This window comes from Mus musculus, chromosome 15 (assembly GCF_000001635.26).
Source record: "Mus musculus strain C57BL/6J chromosome 15, GRCm38.p6 C57BL/6J".
NCBI classification, from domain to species: Eukaryota; Metazoa; Chordata; class Mammalia; order Rodentia; family Muridae; genus Mus; species Mus musculus.
The window spans coordinates 98,665,179-98,682,898 of record NC_000081.6 but is presented as its reverse complement, the minus strand read 5'-3'; the positions used below and the strand labels follow the sequence as shown (position 1 = coordinate 98,682,898).

Here is a 17,720-nt window from a genome sequence, read left to right as displayed (position 1 = left end):
CCAGCGCCTAGACACCACTCCCAGATAATCAAAATTAAGTTGATCCCCAAGTCTAACCTTAAACTAACCTTGATTAGGCCACATTCTGCCAGGGTGTGTATCCTTCTTGAGATAAACCAATAAACTTGTCGTGGCTCATTTTGCAGATGTCTGCTGGTTGCCTTTGGCTGGAAGACATTCACAATATAGAATAGTGAGTGGTACCCAGGCAAGGTAGCATATGCCTTTAATGCCAGCACTCCGGCACACCTCTGTAAATTCAAGGTTAGCCTGGTCTACATAGTGAGGCTGGAAAGATTCTCAGTGGTTAGAGTACTGTCTGTTTTCCTAGAGACCCAGGTTCAATTCCCATCAATAAACAGCATGCACAAGGCAGCTCACAGGGGATCTCATGGCCTCTGTGGTCAATAGGCATGCATAGGGCACACAGACACACATGCAGGCAAAATGCCTGTGCACACATTTTTTTTTCACACATTTTTCGTCGTTTTTGAGATGAAGAAAGAAAACAAAGACTGCATATACTTCTATGTATTTCTCTGGGGAGCAAACTCCCATATCATTGCCTTTGAGATGAATTTCATGGTATTTAAGCAGCAGATTTCTCCTTCCAACTTATGCCCCAGGCAAACTTTTCTACTCTTTACCCTGCTTTGTCCTGATGGGAGTCTTCAGTCCTTGTCCATGGTCAAGCACCTTAGAACATCCAACATCCCCACTGGCCCAGGTAACACCATGGTCTTGGATGATCCCCTAACGAGGTCCCTGATAACCCTCTTATGATCCAATTACCTGCCAGGGTCTTACATGCTTGTTCAGAGACTTCTGGGATCAGAAGTTACAAGTCCCCACTGTGGAGTGCAGCTAGAGTCCCTAAAGAGCGAGTTATATCAGGGACAGGGAGAGTGGAGGTGACTCTTCAGACATGTGGACGACACAGGTGGCAAGGTGCCTGGGGGTAGAGAAGGTGCTGGGCTTGTGGCCTCTTTGGTAAAGTCAGGGTGAATTTTAATTTGCTACTGTCTTTGTGTATTATGCGTCTGTCCCAGAATGGGGACTTATCAGCGTAATCAGAACCAGAAAAAAAATAAAGATAAGGGCAGTTGTGAGGCGGTGTCTCTCTCTGTCTCCCTATCTCTGTCTCTGTGTAGAAAATATTATTCAGGTTTAGTGGCTTTAAACTGAGGCCCCGGAGTTTGTCCTTTCGAGGGGGGGGGGCAGAATGAACCCAATCCTAACTTGGCTAAGAGAGGTTCATCTCCATCTTTCTGTTTTAAGGCTCTTCATAAGACTCGTTTTAAAGAATTAGCTTTGAGAGAGAGAGAGAGAGAGAGAGAGAGAGAGAGCTTGTGGGCTCAAGCGGTGAAGAAAGCAGGGCTGGGGTAAAAATTTCCCTAACTTGTAAATGACAGTTGGAGATACAATCGATTGGCAAAAATTCCGAACACTGGGGAACAGTCAACATGATTTCTTCAAACAAATTACAGTCTGTGAGACCACTCAGCAGATAGAGGTGCTTGCTGCCAAGCCTGGGGTCCTGGGTTCGAAACCCGGGACCCACATGATGGAAAGAGAGAGAAGGCCAACTCCTAAGTTATCCTCTGAGCTCCACGGGTGGCTGTGCACGCACAAAGTGCTATCTAGTCACACAATTTGCAGGAAAATGCGTGGGGTTAGGGTATGTAATATCAAGTGAGATCACTTAGTCTCATGTTCTCCCTCACATGCACAATGAAGCAACGTGCGTCATATATAAGTAAACAAATGTGTGTGAGGGTACAGTCTAACATGGAGAGGAGAGAACAGGGAAGGCTAAATATACAACTCAGGAGATAGCATATAGATAACGGGCGTGAGTTAGTTAGGAGAGAGGCTATAAAGCTGTGAGTTAGTTAGGAGAGAGGCTATAAAGCTAAGTTGGTTTTCTAGTTCTAACTCTGTCATGGGTTTTTTTTTTTTTTTTTCATTTTCAGTGGAGAGTATCTAAAAATACATTCCGTAGTGAAAGTGTAAAATCCAACACGGAGCCCGGCCGCTTCCTACCAGATGCTACTCTGCTTAGAAGTTCACTGAGATGTATAGACTTTGGATCTGGCTCATCTTAAAATGTATTTTATTTTTTGTGTAAGAGCTCTTGTGCCCGAGTGTATGTATACGCACTGCACATCTTTTTACTGTTCACCTAAGTCAGAAGAGAGCACTGGATCCTCTGGAACCAGAGTTACAGACAGACCAACCACCAGGTAAGTGCTGCCAATCAAACCTGGGTCCTCTGCAAGAGCAACGACTGCGCACCCATCTCTCTAGTCCTGCTCGGGTTAATTATGGTGTGAAATTACTTTTTTTTTTTTTTGCAATTTTTTTATCATAAAGTTTATTTTAAAAATCCTTTAAAAAGAAATGAGAAATCAGAACATAAAAAAAAAAAGTTTCCAGCCTGGCCATAGTAGTGAATACCTTTAATTCCTGAGTTTGGGAGGCAGAGGCTGGTGGATCTCTGACTTTGAGACCAGCCTGGTCTACAGAGTGAGTTCCAGGACAGCCAAGGTTTTTACACAGAAAAACCCTGACTCAAAAAAACAAAAACAAAAACAAAAAACCCACATACAAAAACAAACAATAAAACAAAACAAACAACAACAAACCCCCAACAAGCAAACCAAGAGTTTTAAGGAGAAAATGAATGATAGAAGCTATAAAAGAAAAGCAAGGGGCTACAGTAGGAACGTGTGCCTGTGATCCCAGCATTCGGGAGGAAGAAGCCGGAGAACTAGGAGTGTAAGTCATCTATGTATTCCAGAAGCTTTACTGTGTGTGCGTGTTCCTGAGTGTAGGTCAGAGAACAAGTTGTGACAGTCAGGTCTCCCACCACTGAGACCTAAGGGATCGAACTCAGAGCATCAGGATCGGTGGAAAGTACCTTTATTTAACTACTGAGCCATCTCTCCAACTCCTGGTCTGTTTGGTTTTTGAGACAGGCTGTCATGTAGCCCAGGATGGTCTCAAACTCATGAAGTAGTTGAAGATGGCCTTCCTGATCCTCCATCCTCACCTCCTGCGCTCTGGGGTTACAGACATAAGCCATTATACCCAGCTTACAGCAGCCCTAGGGATCGTGAGCCCAGTGCTCTGTGCCTGGATTCTTAGAGGCAAGTGTTGTGTTCTATCTACTAAACTCTGTGTGGGTGTGGGTGTGGGGGGTGGGGTGTGTGTGTGTGTGTGTGTGTGTGTGTGTGTATGTGTGTACTTCTCAAGTTCTGTGAGTAAAAGCATGCCTGTCTGGGTATAGCTTTGCTCTGTGAAGATATAATGAACATACTATAACAGTTTCCCAGTTTCGACTGTGTGATTCGGTGGATTTGTAATCACCCCCTGTCTCCCTTCAACCCTATCACCCTCAGCAGCTTCTAATCTGCCTTCTTATATTTTCATTTCTATTACAGCATATTCTCTCTCTCTCTCTCTCTCTCTCTCTCTCTCTCTCTCTCTCTCTCTCTCTCTCCCTGTGTGTGTGTGTGTGTGTAAGGCTGGGAGAGAAGAACATGGAGGGAATGCTGAACCCTTTCATGTTGTTCTTGGAGGAAACCTGATTCAGGGTTAAGAGAACACAAGGAACCCTATAGACACTTGTAGACCTGTGTTAGGTGAGCCAGAGGGTCGGGGTGGGCAGATCCCGAGGGCGGTCAAGCTGAGGGAAAGGACTCCATCCAGGTTGAGACAGACAAGTCTTCCAGCTGTTCTAGAACTCTTCCAAATCACACTTAGCTCAGGGAAGCCACCAGGACGGTGGGAAAGGACAAAGGGGAAGAATTCCAGAGATTGTCATTTATGTGAAGGCTGAGGTGTCGGGAAAGATGAGGTGAAGAAACTCCTGGAGAGCCTCGAGGAGGGAATAATCACTCAAGGAAACGCTGGATAGTCCACTGGTTCCCTCAGTGACTCCATTCCTGGAAGTAATGGGTGGATGGATGGAGGGGATCCCTGCCCAGCCTGTGAGCCTACAGAGAAGCTGGGAACCATAAGAGTAGACTAGAGGGAGACTGGCTGGACTACATTTCCCAGATAACGTCCATTCTCCGTTATAGTGGGCCTGGCTGTCTTACTAGATCTGTCCATAGGGCCTGTGAAGCCTTTGAAAGGTGCTTATTAATTTCAGGGAAAATGGTCTTGGGTGGGTGGCAATGACTGGCTTATGAGCAAAGCTTGGGGTTGTTCGAGAAGGGACCTCAAGACAACCGTGAGCCAGGGCTGGTGTTCTCTGTCTGAATTTCAGGCCTGAGGCCTGAGGCAAGAAGATGGGCTATATACGGCAAGTTCCAGTGTGATGTTCTCTAAAAAAAATAAAATAAAATAAAATAAAATGAAAGAAAGAAACCAAACCAACAGAACAGGGTAAGGGGAACCCTAGGTTGTTCTCAAGTTTGCCCTAAACTGCCCCTCCCCCAATTCTCTGGAGGCCTCACGGGACTTCCTTGGTGGCCAGTGGCTTATATGAGCTGTGTACTTCCATAGCTCTGTCTAGTAGAGGGGTCTGCAGAAGCCGTGGAGGCTTGCAGGCTAGGGCCAGTCGGCGGCAGTTTGTAGTTTATCTCAGTCTACAATGATTGGTTTTCAATTTCTAATCCCTGAGGCCCAGCCCTGGCATCCAGGCTGGACTCTCACTAGGTGACACTATCAGTGCGTCAGAATCCGTGGCTATCAGCCTGGAACTAGACCTGCCCTGGATTCATCTCGGACACTGAAGCCAGGCCACAGAACAAAACACCTTCACTCTTGCTTGCCAGGCCTGGCATGAGCTGGCTCCTGGCTGGCAGAAAGCAGCTTGTTTGGTCTTTCTCTCTCCTGTTCCTACTTGAAAGACGCCCTCCTTTGTTTTCTTTGCCTATCTCTGGGTCAAGTTATTTTTTGTTTGTCTTGTTTTGTTTTCTTGGTTTGTTTTGGGGAAGGCGATTCCTGAGGAAGGGAGTCGGGCTGTAAAAGAGGGGCAGCAGAGACTTCTATTAGGAGATCCCAGAAGTGGAACCAGTGTGAATAGGAACTATATAAAATTAAGGAGTCACCCTCTCCCCCGAGAGATGCCACCCACCTGTCCATAGTTTAGGCAGGTCCTGCTGTCTTCCTGGGACAGACAGCCTGATTCTATAGCTCTTTGTGGGTCTTGACACTAACTCATAGACACTCAGAGATCACTAAGTTTTACTTCCAGTCCCCTCCTGACCTCCTAACAGCAACACAAAAAGCGTGGGAATCCCCTTCCAAGAGGAAGCCACCGTGCAGCTTTAACAGAAAGGGAAGGGAGGAAGAGGGCGCTGACTCGGAGTCTCCTACTATTGGCTGCAGCAGGGGATCCCACCTTAGGGATTGGCCTGGACAGAGTCCGCCTCCTCTTGTGATTGGATCAGTCTGAGACTTATAGCGGAGCCTTACGAGCCTCCGCCTCAGTCGGAGGCAGGCAGGCAGGGAACCCGCGCTAGTGTGCTAGTGCGGACACTTGAGGCGCGACCTCCTCCTCCCTGAACCCGAGTCCACGTCCCTCCGAGGCTGCAGCCATGAAGGAGAGACGGGCACCGCAGCCAGTGGTGGTCAGGTGTAAGCTCGTCCTGGTGGGAGACGTGCAGTGTGGGAAGACGGCGATGTTACAGGTGCTAGCGAAAGACTGCTATCCCGAGGTGAGCTTCCCTGCCGTCCCGGGGTCGATCCCCCACCTGTCCGGGACAGCGCTCTCCACCACCCGCAGGCCGCCCCACCCTGCCTTGCCTTCTGGCTGGAGGACTGCCCTGTCTTGCTTCCCTAGAGACCTGACCCACTTCTGCCGCCCGGTCGGCTCCTCCTCACCTCTTTACCCATCATATCCCCTCCCACTTGCCTTCATCCCTGAGACCTGGAGGCTCCCGAGAGCTTGGGCTTCATTCTTGACGCAGTACCTGCCTGCCCCTCCTATAAGGCTCTGTGAGGGTGCCCTCCCCAACCCCCCCCCCCCCCCCCGCGCAGGCTTCTGCTGTTTTGCCTGTTCACCTGTGCCAAAGGACTAGAGGGCAGAAGACAGAGGTTAAAACTGGCTTGTGGCTCTGAAAAATGGGACACACATTTAGAGATGTGAGGAAAATGCGAATGTATGTGTCTCAGACTAGCTAGGATGTAGGGGGTTTGTCCCAGGCTGGGGAGCGAAGGCCAATACCTCTACAGTCCCCAATGGCTCCCCCTCCTCTGGCTTCTCGCCATCTGACACTTTGGTGTTTCTCGGCGCATGTGTAGCCAACGCTTGGTGTGGGGTTCTGAGGGCATGCTGCTGCCGGGGTGTGAGTGTTTCCTGTCTCCTCGCAGACCTATGTGCCTACCGTGTTTGAGAATTACACAGCCTGTTTGGAGACAGAGGAACAGAGAGTGGAGCTTAGTCTCTGGGACACCTCAGGTAAGAGTGTACCCCCAAATGCCCCATCCTACCACCATTGGCTAGCCGCAGTTGCTGCTTTTTTAAGGGGGGGGGGGCTGGGAATCCACCTTTGAAGATAGGTGCTTGCCAGGAAAGCGAAGGAAAGAATGTAAAAAATTCTTTGGTTGGGGCTTTGATGATTTTAGAGGATCCTGGAAGGCAGTGAACAAGCCTGGGTGCCACTTGGGTCTCTGGTCTAGTTCACCTCTGGATGGTGAGGTGAAGGGAGCCCTGAGAACTCCCCGGGAGTACCAGACGTCTCCTCTGTCTCTGTCTCTCTCCTCTCCCTTCCTCTCCCTCCTCTCTCCCTCTCTCTCTAGTTCTCCAGAGCAAAGTTAAATGAGGTAGGAGGGTGCTGCTGGAGGCAGCTGTGGCGGGGCAGAGAGCCACCCTCCCGCCCCGCCGGCTTTGGAGGGAATATCACTCTCCTGCATCTCAAGCCGAAGCTGTCTGCTTGCCGCAACTCAGAGGCTGCGGCTTAGAGACGATGATGAAGCGATGCATCATCGATGCTTTTTTTTGGGGGGGGGGCAGTAAATGTAGGGCATGTCCACACTGGGTTAGTGTCCAGTTGAGCACATGGGGGTCTAGTTCTTATCATTTCTCCCTGGGCTGGGGTGAGTTGGAGATGCCCTGTCTATCTTTTGGAAATGTAGAAAGCAATGCTTTCCCTACTCTCCGCTCCCAAGCCCTTTAGAGCTCAGCTTTGCTTCTGAGCCCTTCCCACTTTCTCTACCCCAGCCCCTCTTTTTAACCGTCTGTCTCAGACATCCTTAAAGAGTAAGTGCCAGCCATGTGAGAAAGAAAAGAAAAATCCATGCTTTGCCAAAAAGGATATTTTCTACGTGCTCAGCCCGAGTTTCTGGGGAAGCTGGAGAGCACCAAGGTTCTCCTGCATGTGTGGTAGATGTGCCACCCAGCTTCTGTGAAGGATCCTGTGCTGCTTCTCCAACTGTAAGGTCTGGGAAGACCGGGGATAAGGAATGGGAAAACAGAAAACGATAGATATTTCTTTCGCTCTCCCCACAACCAAAATTCCTCAGGCGGGTCCACGGTCCCCCGTTGCAGTTCCAGGAAAGGGGAGGCAGGGTTTCTGGTTATCCTGGACTGTGCTGTGCTGGCTGGATCGGACCAGAATGCAGCGTGGCTGCGTGATGTATGGGTTTTCTCCTGCTGTATCCTCCCACCTTCCAATCCTCCCTGAACCTTGCTGCGGCTCATCTCTCCTCATTACCACCCTCGATGCCCCCACCCCCACCCCCACAGTCCTTCACTCCCAACCCAGATAAAGGAAAACCAGCCAGGATGGTCTTTTTACCCTAGGTCACACCCCACCCCCTCATTTCAAAAGGCTGGAAGGCAATCAGTTAGCCTTGTTTTAAACTAGGTCCCTGTAAGGACAGAGGAAATGACTGTGTAGGGTGGAGAGCCTCACTACCTTTGGTCTGGGGTTGAACCTGTTTCTGTTATTCACTTGCTGGCCTTAGGGGAGGGGGATTGCTTGGAGCCAAAATGGAGACCCGCTCCTCTCCCCCTCCCCCAGTACCGCAGCACTCCCCTGCCTCAGTGCTGCTGTAGATCAGCCCCCACCTCACCTCAGTAAGAGATGGGGGTGGCTTGCTGAAGGAGCAGGCAGCTATCCAACTCCCCCTTACTTCTTCTTTTTTATGACCGACACCCCCACCTCAGCTTGGATTCCCCCCCAGTTTCCATGGTGATTGCAGTACAGGGAGAGGGGCTGCTTGCTATTCTAAGCACGGATTGTCTGGATTCCAAATCTGCTACTGTTCCTTACCCAGGGTGGAGGGGGCCAGGCTCAGCTCCTAGCATTCACCCCATTAGACCCTGGGTCTGAATTGCCTTCTTCCCCTCTGCCAAGGATCCTTGCTCTGGCCTCTAACTCCGCAGCTATTGGTGTTTCTGCTCTTTGAGATCACCTCCCTGAGGTCTGAGGGGTGGGGGCCACCATATTCCCTTTGCTCTTTTCCGTGTAAGCTGACTTGGGTGGGTAAGGAATAGAACACTAAATTCTGGATGCCCCCCCTCCCCGAAGTTCTGACCCCTGAGGTAAAGAATCAGGGCAGCCAGTTATGTAACAGGCAGGGCTATTTCTTCACTGGGAGACCCTAGAGCAGGAGAATGAAGCAGAGGTTGGGCAGCAGGCAGGCTCTGGTGAAGGGAACCTGAGTCAAATCCTTGTCTTTCCATAGGTACTGGCAGCATCTTCTGGGATGCTCTGGTATGAATACATCTTAAACCCACTGTAGGAAACCCAGACACGGTCAGAGTGACTCCACCCTCTGCTCACCCCGCTTTTAGGACCAAGGGAAATGGTTCCTGGCAGATGGTCATGTCCCAAGCTTCTATGAAATAGCTCAGTGCCCTGATACAGAGCTGGCCATGAAGGGATCAAAGATTACAATCCCCAGGGATCCCTGCCTGGGCTTAGGCCTCCAGAGCAGAGGAGGTAACTCTCAGCCTCACTCTCAGCTCTTCTCCCCTTACAACAGGTTCTCCTTACTATGACAATGTTCGTCCACTCTGCTACAGCGACTCAGATGCGGTATTGCTGTGCTTTGACATCAGCCGTCCAGAGACCATGGACAGTGCACTCAAGAAGGTGAGGCTGAGCCGGAGGTGGTGGTGTCTGCTAATGAGCTTAGCTTAGCTCCTGGGGGTGGGGAGGGGTGTCGAAGCAGGAGGGTCGCAAGTTCAAGTTCACCCTGGGCTGTGGAGCCAGTCCGAGATCAGAGAATTTAGTGAGACCCTGTCTCCAAATAAAAAATCAGCTGGGCGGTGGTGGTGCACACCTTTAATCCCAGCACTTGGGAGGCAGAGGCAGGCAGATTTCTGAGTTCGAGGCCAGCCTGGTCTACAGAGTGAGTTCCAGGACAGCCAGGGCTACACAGAGAAACCCTGTCTCAAAAAAAAAAAAAAAAAAAAAAAAAGAAAGAAAAAAGAAAAAAATCAAACGGAGCCCCGGATGACTTGCAGTTAGGGAGTGCTTCCTTAGCATAAGCAAGGCCTTGGGTTCAGCACCCAGGATTGCGGGTGGAGTGGAGGAGAGGATAAATGTATACTTTCTACCTAGAAGAACAAGAAGGGGCCTTGTCCCATAATCCTCCTGTCCCTCAGCCAGGAAAGACTTGTTTTGCTTGACGCCTTACCATTAGCTGTGTGGCTCTGGGTTGAACCTGGGTTTCCTTCCCCTTAGCCTTCTGCCTTTCTCCTATCCTACTATGCTAAAGGCCAGTCTGTGGGCGATACTGAAGGCCCAGAGAACCTTCTAGTGTGTGCGTTTGTGGAAGCACACACACTGGAGGCATCTTCTGGGACTGTGACCTCAGGCCCACTGAGTCAGGCAGGTCAGAGCTCAGTTAGCTGGAGGAAGTGCTGGTTCCGAGTGGCAGGATCTGCCCACACTGAGACGTTGCGGGAAACGCTGTGGGACTTGCCTAGCTTCTTAAGGAAGAGATTGTCTCATTCCCAGCTACAGGTATTCAGGGCTTGTTTGCCTTCTGACTGGGAAAGAAGACAGATCCATGTCCTTTCTGTGTGGCAGGGAGAGGGAGACTTGCCCTGTGTTCCTGTTGGCCACTGTGCTGTTGAAGGGACAGGATCCTGGGTTAGCACACTGGTGCCACCAAAGGCCTCATGGGCAGGAAGATGATGTAATTAGTGCAGCAGAGATGCTGTGACTCAGAGGGAAGGCAGGGAGGGACCTGATAATCTGAGCAATGCGCTGGCCGGTGCCAGCTGGACTCCTGGTCTCTGTCAGGCACTGACTTTCTTTCCTCTCCCCCTTCGCTCCCACCCTCAGTGGAGAACAGAAATCCTAGACTACTGTCCCAGCACACGTGTTTTGCTTATTGGCTGCAAGACAGATCTTCGAACAGACCTGAGCACTCTAATGGAACTGTCCCACCAGAAGCAGGCACCCATCTCCTACGAGCAGGTGTGTGTGCATGTGTGTGTGTGTGTGTGTGTGTGTGTGTGTGTGTGTGTGTGAGGGGCACGGGCATGTGTGCACAGGTGGGATAGAAAAGGCTATGGCAAGATAAAATTAGTATTAGGGGGCTATCTATAAATAGCAAAGTGTCACCTGGGTTGGGGTGGCAGGAACTTGTTTACATAGAGTCCTGCCATAGGTTAGTTAGCCTGCGAGCCTCTCCCATGTGTGTGCCAGCATTTTTAAGGTTTTTTTTTTTTTTAAGCCATATGTATCATACTCATTAAAGATGCTTGTTAGATCTGGGTGTAGTTTGTAATAGTTTGTAATCCCAGAACTCAGGAGGCGGTGGCAGAAGGATTCCAAGTTTGTGGCCAGCCTGGCTCGGTCTCAAAAAACCAAAACAAAAAACAAAAAAAACAAAAAAAAAAAACAAAAACAAAAACAAAAAACCCATAAAAACAAAAAACAAAACTAAATTAAAATGAACAAACAGAAAGAAGTAACTGTTAGGATTTTGAGTTCCTAGTTCCCTGCCTGTAAAATAACTCTGGGAGGAAAGACACGGAAATCTGTATTTCTACGACAAGACCAGAGGATACTTTTTAATTACTTGTTTAATTGTGTGAGTGGTACATGCCGCGTGCATGTGTGGTCTCTCAAGAGTTGGTTCTCTCCTTCTGCCGCATGGGTTTCTGGGATTGAACTCAGGTTGTCAAGCTTGCTGGGAAATCTTTGCTTCCCTCTGCTGAGATGTCTCACCAGCCCCCGGAATAATTTTAATGCACACAGGAGTATAAGAATGCTTGTTAATATTTCTTATTAGAACCCCCTGGGGGCTCTTTTTTTTTTAAAAGATTTATTTATTGCTATATGTAAGTTCACTGTAGCTGTCTTCAGACACACCAGAAGAGGGCATGAGATCTCATTACAGATGGTTGTGAGCCACCATGTGGTTGCTGGGATTTGAACTCAGGACCTTTGGAAGAGCAATCAGTTCTCTTAACCGCTGAGCCATCTCTCCAACCCGGGGGTGGGGGTTGGGGGGGGGACTCTTAAACATCCTGACATGAGGGGCTGGTGGAATGGCTAAAGGGGAGGGAAGGCACTTGCCACTAAGTTGATGACCTGAGTCTGATCCCTGAGACCCAGTGGTGGGAGGAGCGAACTGGCTTCCCCAAACTGTCCGTAGATGATCTGCCCGTGGATGCTGTGGCGTGAGCCACACAGACATACAGACACTCACGTGAAAGAAATATGTTTTGGTTTGGTTTGGTTTTTTTTTTTTTTTTTTTTTTTTTTCGAGACAGGGTTTCTCTGTGTAGCCCTGGCTATCCTGGAACTCACTCTGTAGACCAGGCTGGCCTCGAACTCAGAAATTCGCCTGCCTCTGCCTCCCAAGTGCTGGGATTAAAGGCGTGCGCCACCATTGCCCGGCATCAGTACGCTTTTTAAAACGTTGTAGGTGATTCTAGGCTGCAGTTAGTTTTCACCTTTGTGAATGCTGGCAGGGGCTGGGGGAAGACCAATAGTGGGGTCGTGGGGGGACGCATGGAACCCTGATGTTTTGCTCGAACAGACACTTGAGAGGACATGTATGATATTTGGAAAGAATGCCACACTGTTCCTTAGTCATCTTAAGGCATTGCGTTCATGACCACACCCCTCCCACAGGGCTGTGCGATAGCCAAGCAGTTGGGCGCAGAAATCTACCTGGAGGGCTCGGCTTTCACTTCCGAGACAAGCATCCACAGCATTTTCCGGACAGCATCCATGGTGTGTCTGAACAAGTCTAGCCCAGTGCCCCCGAAGAGCCCCGTCCGAAGCCTTTCCAAGCGACTCCTCCACCTCCCCAGTCGCTCTGAACTCATCTCAACTACATTCAAGAAGGAAAAGGCCAAAAGCTGTTCCATCATGTGAAGTCAGAGCTGGAGGCGGGGGAGACAGCCCCCCACTTCCTCCCTTGGGGTGCAGAGGCACGGGGAGAGGGAGGATGAGACGGCTTAAGACACCGGATGTGACATTTTTCAGATGGCCACAGAGGACTTTAGAAGGAGACAGGAATGGAACTGAAGAAGATGCCAGGCTTGGCAGGAGGGCCTGACATTAAGCAGAAACCATCACACCCCAAGCCTGGCACTAGGCTGTGGAGGGGGTCGTTGCCCCAGTGTCCCCCTACTCCAGAGGAAGGATGGGTACTGGGGAGATGGGGACATGCTGGCCTCACCTTCGACATCACGCCTTTTCCATACAGCGTTTCCAGGCAGGCTTGGGGTGGGCGGGGTCCTTGATCCCTTCTCTTCTCCTTAAAGAAGTGGCAATGGACTGGAGACCGTGAAAGGCTGGAGACAGCTCCCTTCGGGGCTTAACCCAGACGCTCCATCACTGAAACCAGGAGGGCGAGGGCTGACCTAAGAGGGAACCCTCATTTTTGCCTAACCCATGCATCATGGAGAGGTGATATTATACATTCACATGCTTCTTACTGAAGTCCCCAGGGCCCAAGGGAGAAGCCCCAGACCCCCTTCTCTTGCAGAATGTGGGGGTGGTGGTGCTGTGGGGGCAGGACTGATGGGAGGGGTCACCAGACTTTCCTGCCCCTGGGGCGGTACAGTTGGCATTTGTTTTATAGACTCTTGTCTTTGGAACTGGGGGTGGGGTGGGGGAGTGTTTCAATCTGTTCTATGTTCCGTGTTTAAAGAAGAAAACCTATTTATTAATGAAATATAACATATGAAGAAATTGGTGGGGTTTTGTTGTTGTTGTTCTTTGGTTTTTATGGCGATCAGGGAAAAGCTGAAAAGCTGTCTTTTTTTTTTTTGTTTTGTTTTGTTTTGTTTTGTTTTGTTTTTTTTGAGACAGGGTTTCTCTGTATAGCCCTGGCTGTCCTAGAACTCACTCTGTAGACCAGGCTGGCCTCTAACTCAGAAATCTGCCTGCCTCTGCTTCCTAAGTGCTGGGATTAAAGGCATGGACCACCACACCCCGGCGGAAAAGCTGTCTTGGATCCCTTTCTAGGAGTTACAGTGGCTGTCTCCAGGGTCCCCTAGCATCTTGTTCTACTTCTCTGAATCCCACCTGCATCCTGCTAAGCCAAGAAAGAGGTCCTTGGCCCTGGAGTAGGGCTTCCTTCTCGTCAGGCTGCTGATACTGTGGAAGTGAGAATGGTGGTTTATAAGGGGCTGTCCTATGTAGGGTATGATGCCCTGACATCCCGGTTCTAGATAAGAGTAGCATGTTTCAATTGTCACAGCCAAAAATGTCTCTAGATATTGCTGAGTGTCCTCTGGATAAAATCACTTCCTGCTGAGGACTAGGAGCAGCGCTCTCAACCTTCCCGACGCCTCCACCCTTTAATGCAGTTCCTCATGCTGAGCTGACCCCCAACCATCAAGTTATTTTTGCTGCCACTTCATAACTTTAATTGTGCAACTGTTGTGAATCGTAATGTAAATACCTGTTAGGCAAACCCAGAGGGGTCGAGACCCACAGGTTGAAAACCACTACCCGGGGCTGGTGAGATGGCTCAGTGGGGGGCTGGTGAGATGGCTCAGTGGTTAAGAGCACCGACTGCTCTTCCAAAGATCCTGAGTTCAAATCCCAGCAACCACATGGTGGCTCATAACCATCTGAAATAAAATCTGATACTCTCTTCTGGAGTGTCTGAAGACAGCTACAGTGTACTTACATATAATAAATAAATAAATAAATAAATAAATATTTAAAAAAAAAAAAAAAAAAAAAAAGAAAACCACTACCCTACAGAGACTGAAGAGAGAAAGCTCGCCTCAAATAGAGGGTCAAGCTGCTGGGTAGGCGCCGCACAGACTAGTTCAAAGCCTAGGGGTGGCTCCTGGGATTCCCATTTCCTGAGTTCAGGGAGAGGTGACTTTTGCTGATGGTTTTCCAATTCCAGTATCCATTGATGGTAGCTCAGTTTTAACATCTCTTCCTTAGCGACTCGCACCTCTTGTTCTCAAAGGTTCATAGAAGTAATAGAAGGTTATTATGGGGGCTGGGCAGATGGTCCAGAGTTTAAGAGCACTTCAAGTTCTGTTCCCAGCATCCACACAGTGGCTGACATCTGTAACTGCAGCTCCAGAGAACTTTATGCCTTTTTCTGGCCTTCATGGTCACCACAGGCATGTGGGCGCCCATGCAGACAAAACACCCATATATGTAAAATTTTAAAAAAAAATCTTAAAAAGTTACTACGACTAAGTATGATGGTGTGCCTTAGTTAGGATTTTACTGCTGTGAACAGACACCATGACCAAAGCAAGTCTTATAAAAGACAGCATTGAACTGGGGCTGGCTTACAGGTTCAGAGGTTCAGTCCATTATCATCAAGGCAGGAATATGGCCGCATCCAAGAGAAGCTGAGAGTTCTACATCTTCATCTGAAGGCTGCTGGCAGAATTCTGACTTCTAGGCAGCTAGGGTGAGGGTCTTAAGCCCACGCCCACAGTGACACACCTACTCCAAGGCCACACCTCCAAATAGTGCCACTCACTGGGCCAAGCATATACAAATTATCACATACCTTATGCCTGGAAGCCCAGCACTTAGGAGACGGAGGCAGGAGCCAGTCTACCCTATGATGTAGCAAGATCTTGTCTCCAAAAGATAACTTATCATGCATCTCTGTCCTTTAAAAGGATCTTGCTTTTTTTTTAAGATCACTGTAGCTGCCTTCAGAAGCACCAGAAGAGGGCATCAGATTTTGTTACGGATGGTTGTGAGCCACCATGTGGTTGCTGGGATTTGAACTCAGGACCTTTGGAAGAACAGTCCGTGTTCTTAACCGCTGAGCCATTTCTCCAGTCCCCTCATTTTATTTTTAATAGTGTGTGTATGTGCGTGCGCGCGCGTGTGCACATGTGTGCGCACATGCATGTGTTCATGTGAACGCAGGCGCCCTCGGGGACCGGAGGCATAAGAACTCCTGGAGCTGGAGTTAACAGGTTATTGTGAGCTACCTTACTAGGTGGGCACTCGGAGTTGGACTCAGGTCCTCTGCAAGAACAGCAGGTGCTTTCAATTGCTGAACTACTTCTTCAGCCCTGTTTGATGCATCTGCTTTAAATAAGCAAACTTAACCTCAAAAAGAAAACTAGTTAATATTTGTTTTAGTGTTGCCGTGTGTCAGAGCACTTTATATTATCTGTGATAACCTTTTGAGCGATTGCCTATTTCGCTATACAGGCAAAGAGGTCTTGAGAGATTATTGTGCCCAAGCCATGCAGCCAAATGTAGAACTCTAGAACATTTTTGGAGACAGGGTCTTACTATATATAAGCGCAGGTGACCTAGAAGTCACAAAAACCTGCCTACTTCTGCCTCCTGAGGGCTGGTATCAAAGATGTGCACACCACTATGCCCAGCTGCTGCAGCCCAGGGTGGCTTCAAGTTGCAACATACCAGAGGAATTTCTTGAGCCGCTCTTCCTGTCTCTACCTGCTAAGTGCTGGGACTCCAGGGCTGTGCCACCATGCCTGGGTACCAAGCCTAGCTTTGAAATGCACACTTAAAATTTGTTTTCTTTTCTCTTTTGTCTTTTCTCCTCCTCCTTGTCCATCTTGCTTTCAATCTCGCTCTCTGAGCTCTCTCTCTCTGAGGGAGCTCCCTGTTGAGTTGTTACCCAGGATGGACTCCCACTCTGGGCTCAATGGTCCTCTCAGGCCAGCCTTCTGAGGAGTTGGCACTTGACACTATATTTGACAACATAATATGCTTTTTTCTTGTTTGTTTGTTGTTTATTTTGTGGAGAGGGTAGGAGTTGAGACTGGGTCTTGTTTTGGTTTTGGTTTGTTTTCTTGGTTTTTGGAGACAAGGTTTCTTTGTGTACCTCCCCCTGGCTGCCCTGGTTCACTCTGTAGACCAGATTGGCCTTGAAGTCACAGAGATCTGCCTGCCTCTGCACCCGCTCCATTGCTGGGATTAAAGGTATGCACAACCACCACCTGGGTCTTATGCAGCTTATATTGGTCTTGAACTCACTATGTAGCAAAGGGTAACATTGAACCAATGGCTGATATTTCTAACATCACAAGTGCTGGTAGTACAGGCATGCATCAAGAATATAACTTTTAAGTGCCTTTCTAGCTCATCCTGTAAGGCAAGGAGTATTATTTTTGTTTTATAAATGATGCAAAAAATACTATATACTATATAATATGCATGTTATATGGTATATGTATTATGCGATCACATATAATATAAAATTCATATAGTATATAATATGTTATATAATAATGTTATATAATATGCTAACACATATATGCATATACTATATTATATATAGTATATAATATGCAGAATATCATACTGCTAGTGACTGAGTCAGGATTCAAACCTAGCCTCACTGTTAACTATATTACACGAACCCTTTATTTTTAGCCATGTTGCTAAATAGGAAACTGGCCTTGATCCTTACTAAATATAATCTTGAGGGCTAGAGAGTGGCTCAGTGGTTAAAGTGCTTGCCTTGCACACATGAGTTTCTGAGTTCAAATCCCTGAACCCACATAAAGCTGCCTTGCTACATGTCCATAATCGCAGCACCTTCACAGTGTGATGGAAGGTGGAAACAAGATGACAGACAGCCAAGGACTGAGACTGTGGGTTATCATGTGATCTCCATGTGTGTGGCAAGCCTGTGCCTATACACATGAACGCACAATACACATAACACCCAACACAAACACAGCAACAATAGTCACAAGAATAATTTGTAAGAGAGCTAGAAAAGCAAAATCAATCTTGCAGATTGGTATCTTTCTTAGCTGTGTCCTGAGAAGTACAAAGTACTAGGAGAGTGCCACTGTGAACTCAGACAAAGCACTAGGAGAGGGCCACTGTGAACTCAGACAAAGCACTAGGAGAGGGCCACTGTGAACTCAGACAAAGCACTAGGAGAGGGCCACTGTGAACTCAGACAAAGCACTAGGAGAGGGCCACTGTGAACTCAGACAAAGCACTAGGAGAGGGCCACTGTGAACTCAGACAAGCCTTTTCAACTTTCTGAGTCTCAATTTACTCTTTAAAAAAAAAAAAAGATTTATTTATTTATTAAGTGTAAGTACACTGTAGCTGTCTTCAGACACACCAGAAGAGGGCGTCAGATCTCATTACAGATGGTTGTGAGCCACCATGTGGATGCTGGGACTTGAACTCAGGACCTTCAGAAGAGCAGTCAGTGCTCATAACTGCTGAGCCATCTCCCCGGCCCCTCAATTTACTCTTTTAAAAAAGTGTTCATTTAGGACTTGGAGAGATGGCTCCGTAGTTATGAGCACTGGCTGCTCTTCCAGAGGGTCTGGGTTTGATTCCCAGCAC

General features: G+C 48.4%; 1 protein-coding gene across 1 annotated transcript; it reads left to right on the top strand.

Moving 5' to 3' along the window:
- Nucleotides 1–5,437: 5,437 nt before the first annotated feature.
- Nucleotides 5,438–13,694, top strand: Rnd1 (Rho family GTPase 1). Its single transcript, NM_172612.3, has 5 exons — nucleotides 5,438–5,669; nucleotides 6,325–6,412; nucleotides 8,944–9,053; nucleotides 10,254–10,388; nucleotides 12,057–13,694. The coding sequence occupies exons 1-5, from the start codon at nucleotides 5,550–5,552 to the stop codon at nucleotides 12,300–12,302; spliced, it is 699 nt and encodes a 232-aa protein (NP_766200.1). The 5' UTR covers nucleotides 5,438–5,549; the 3' UTR covers nucleotides 12,303–13,694.
- Nucleotides 13,695–17,720: the final 4,026 nt, after the last annotated feature.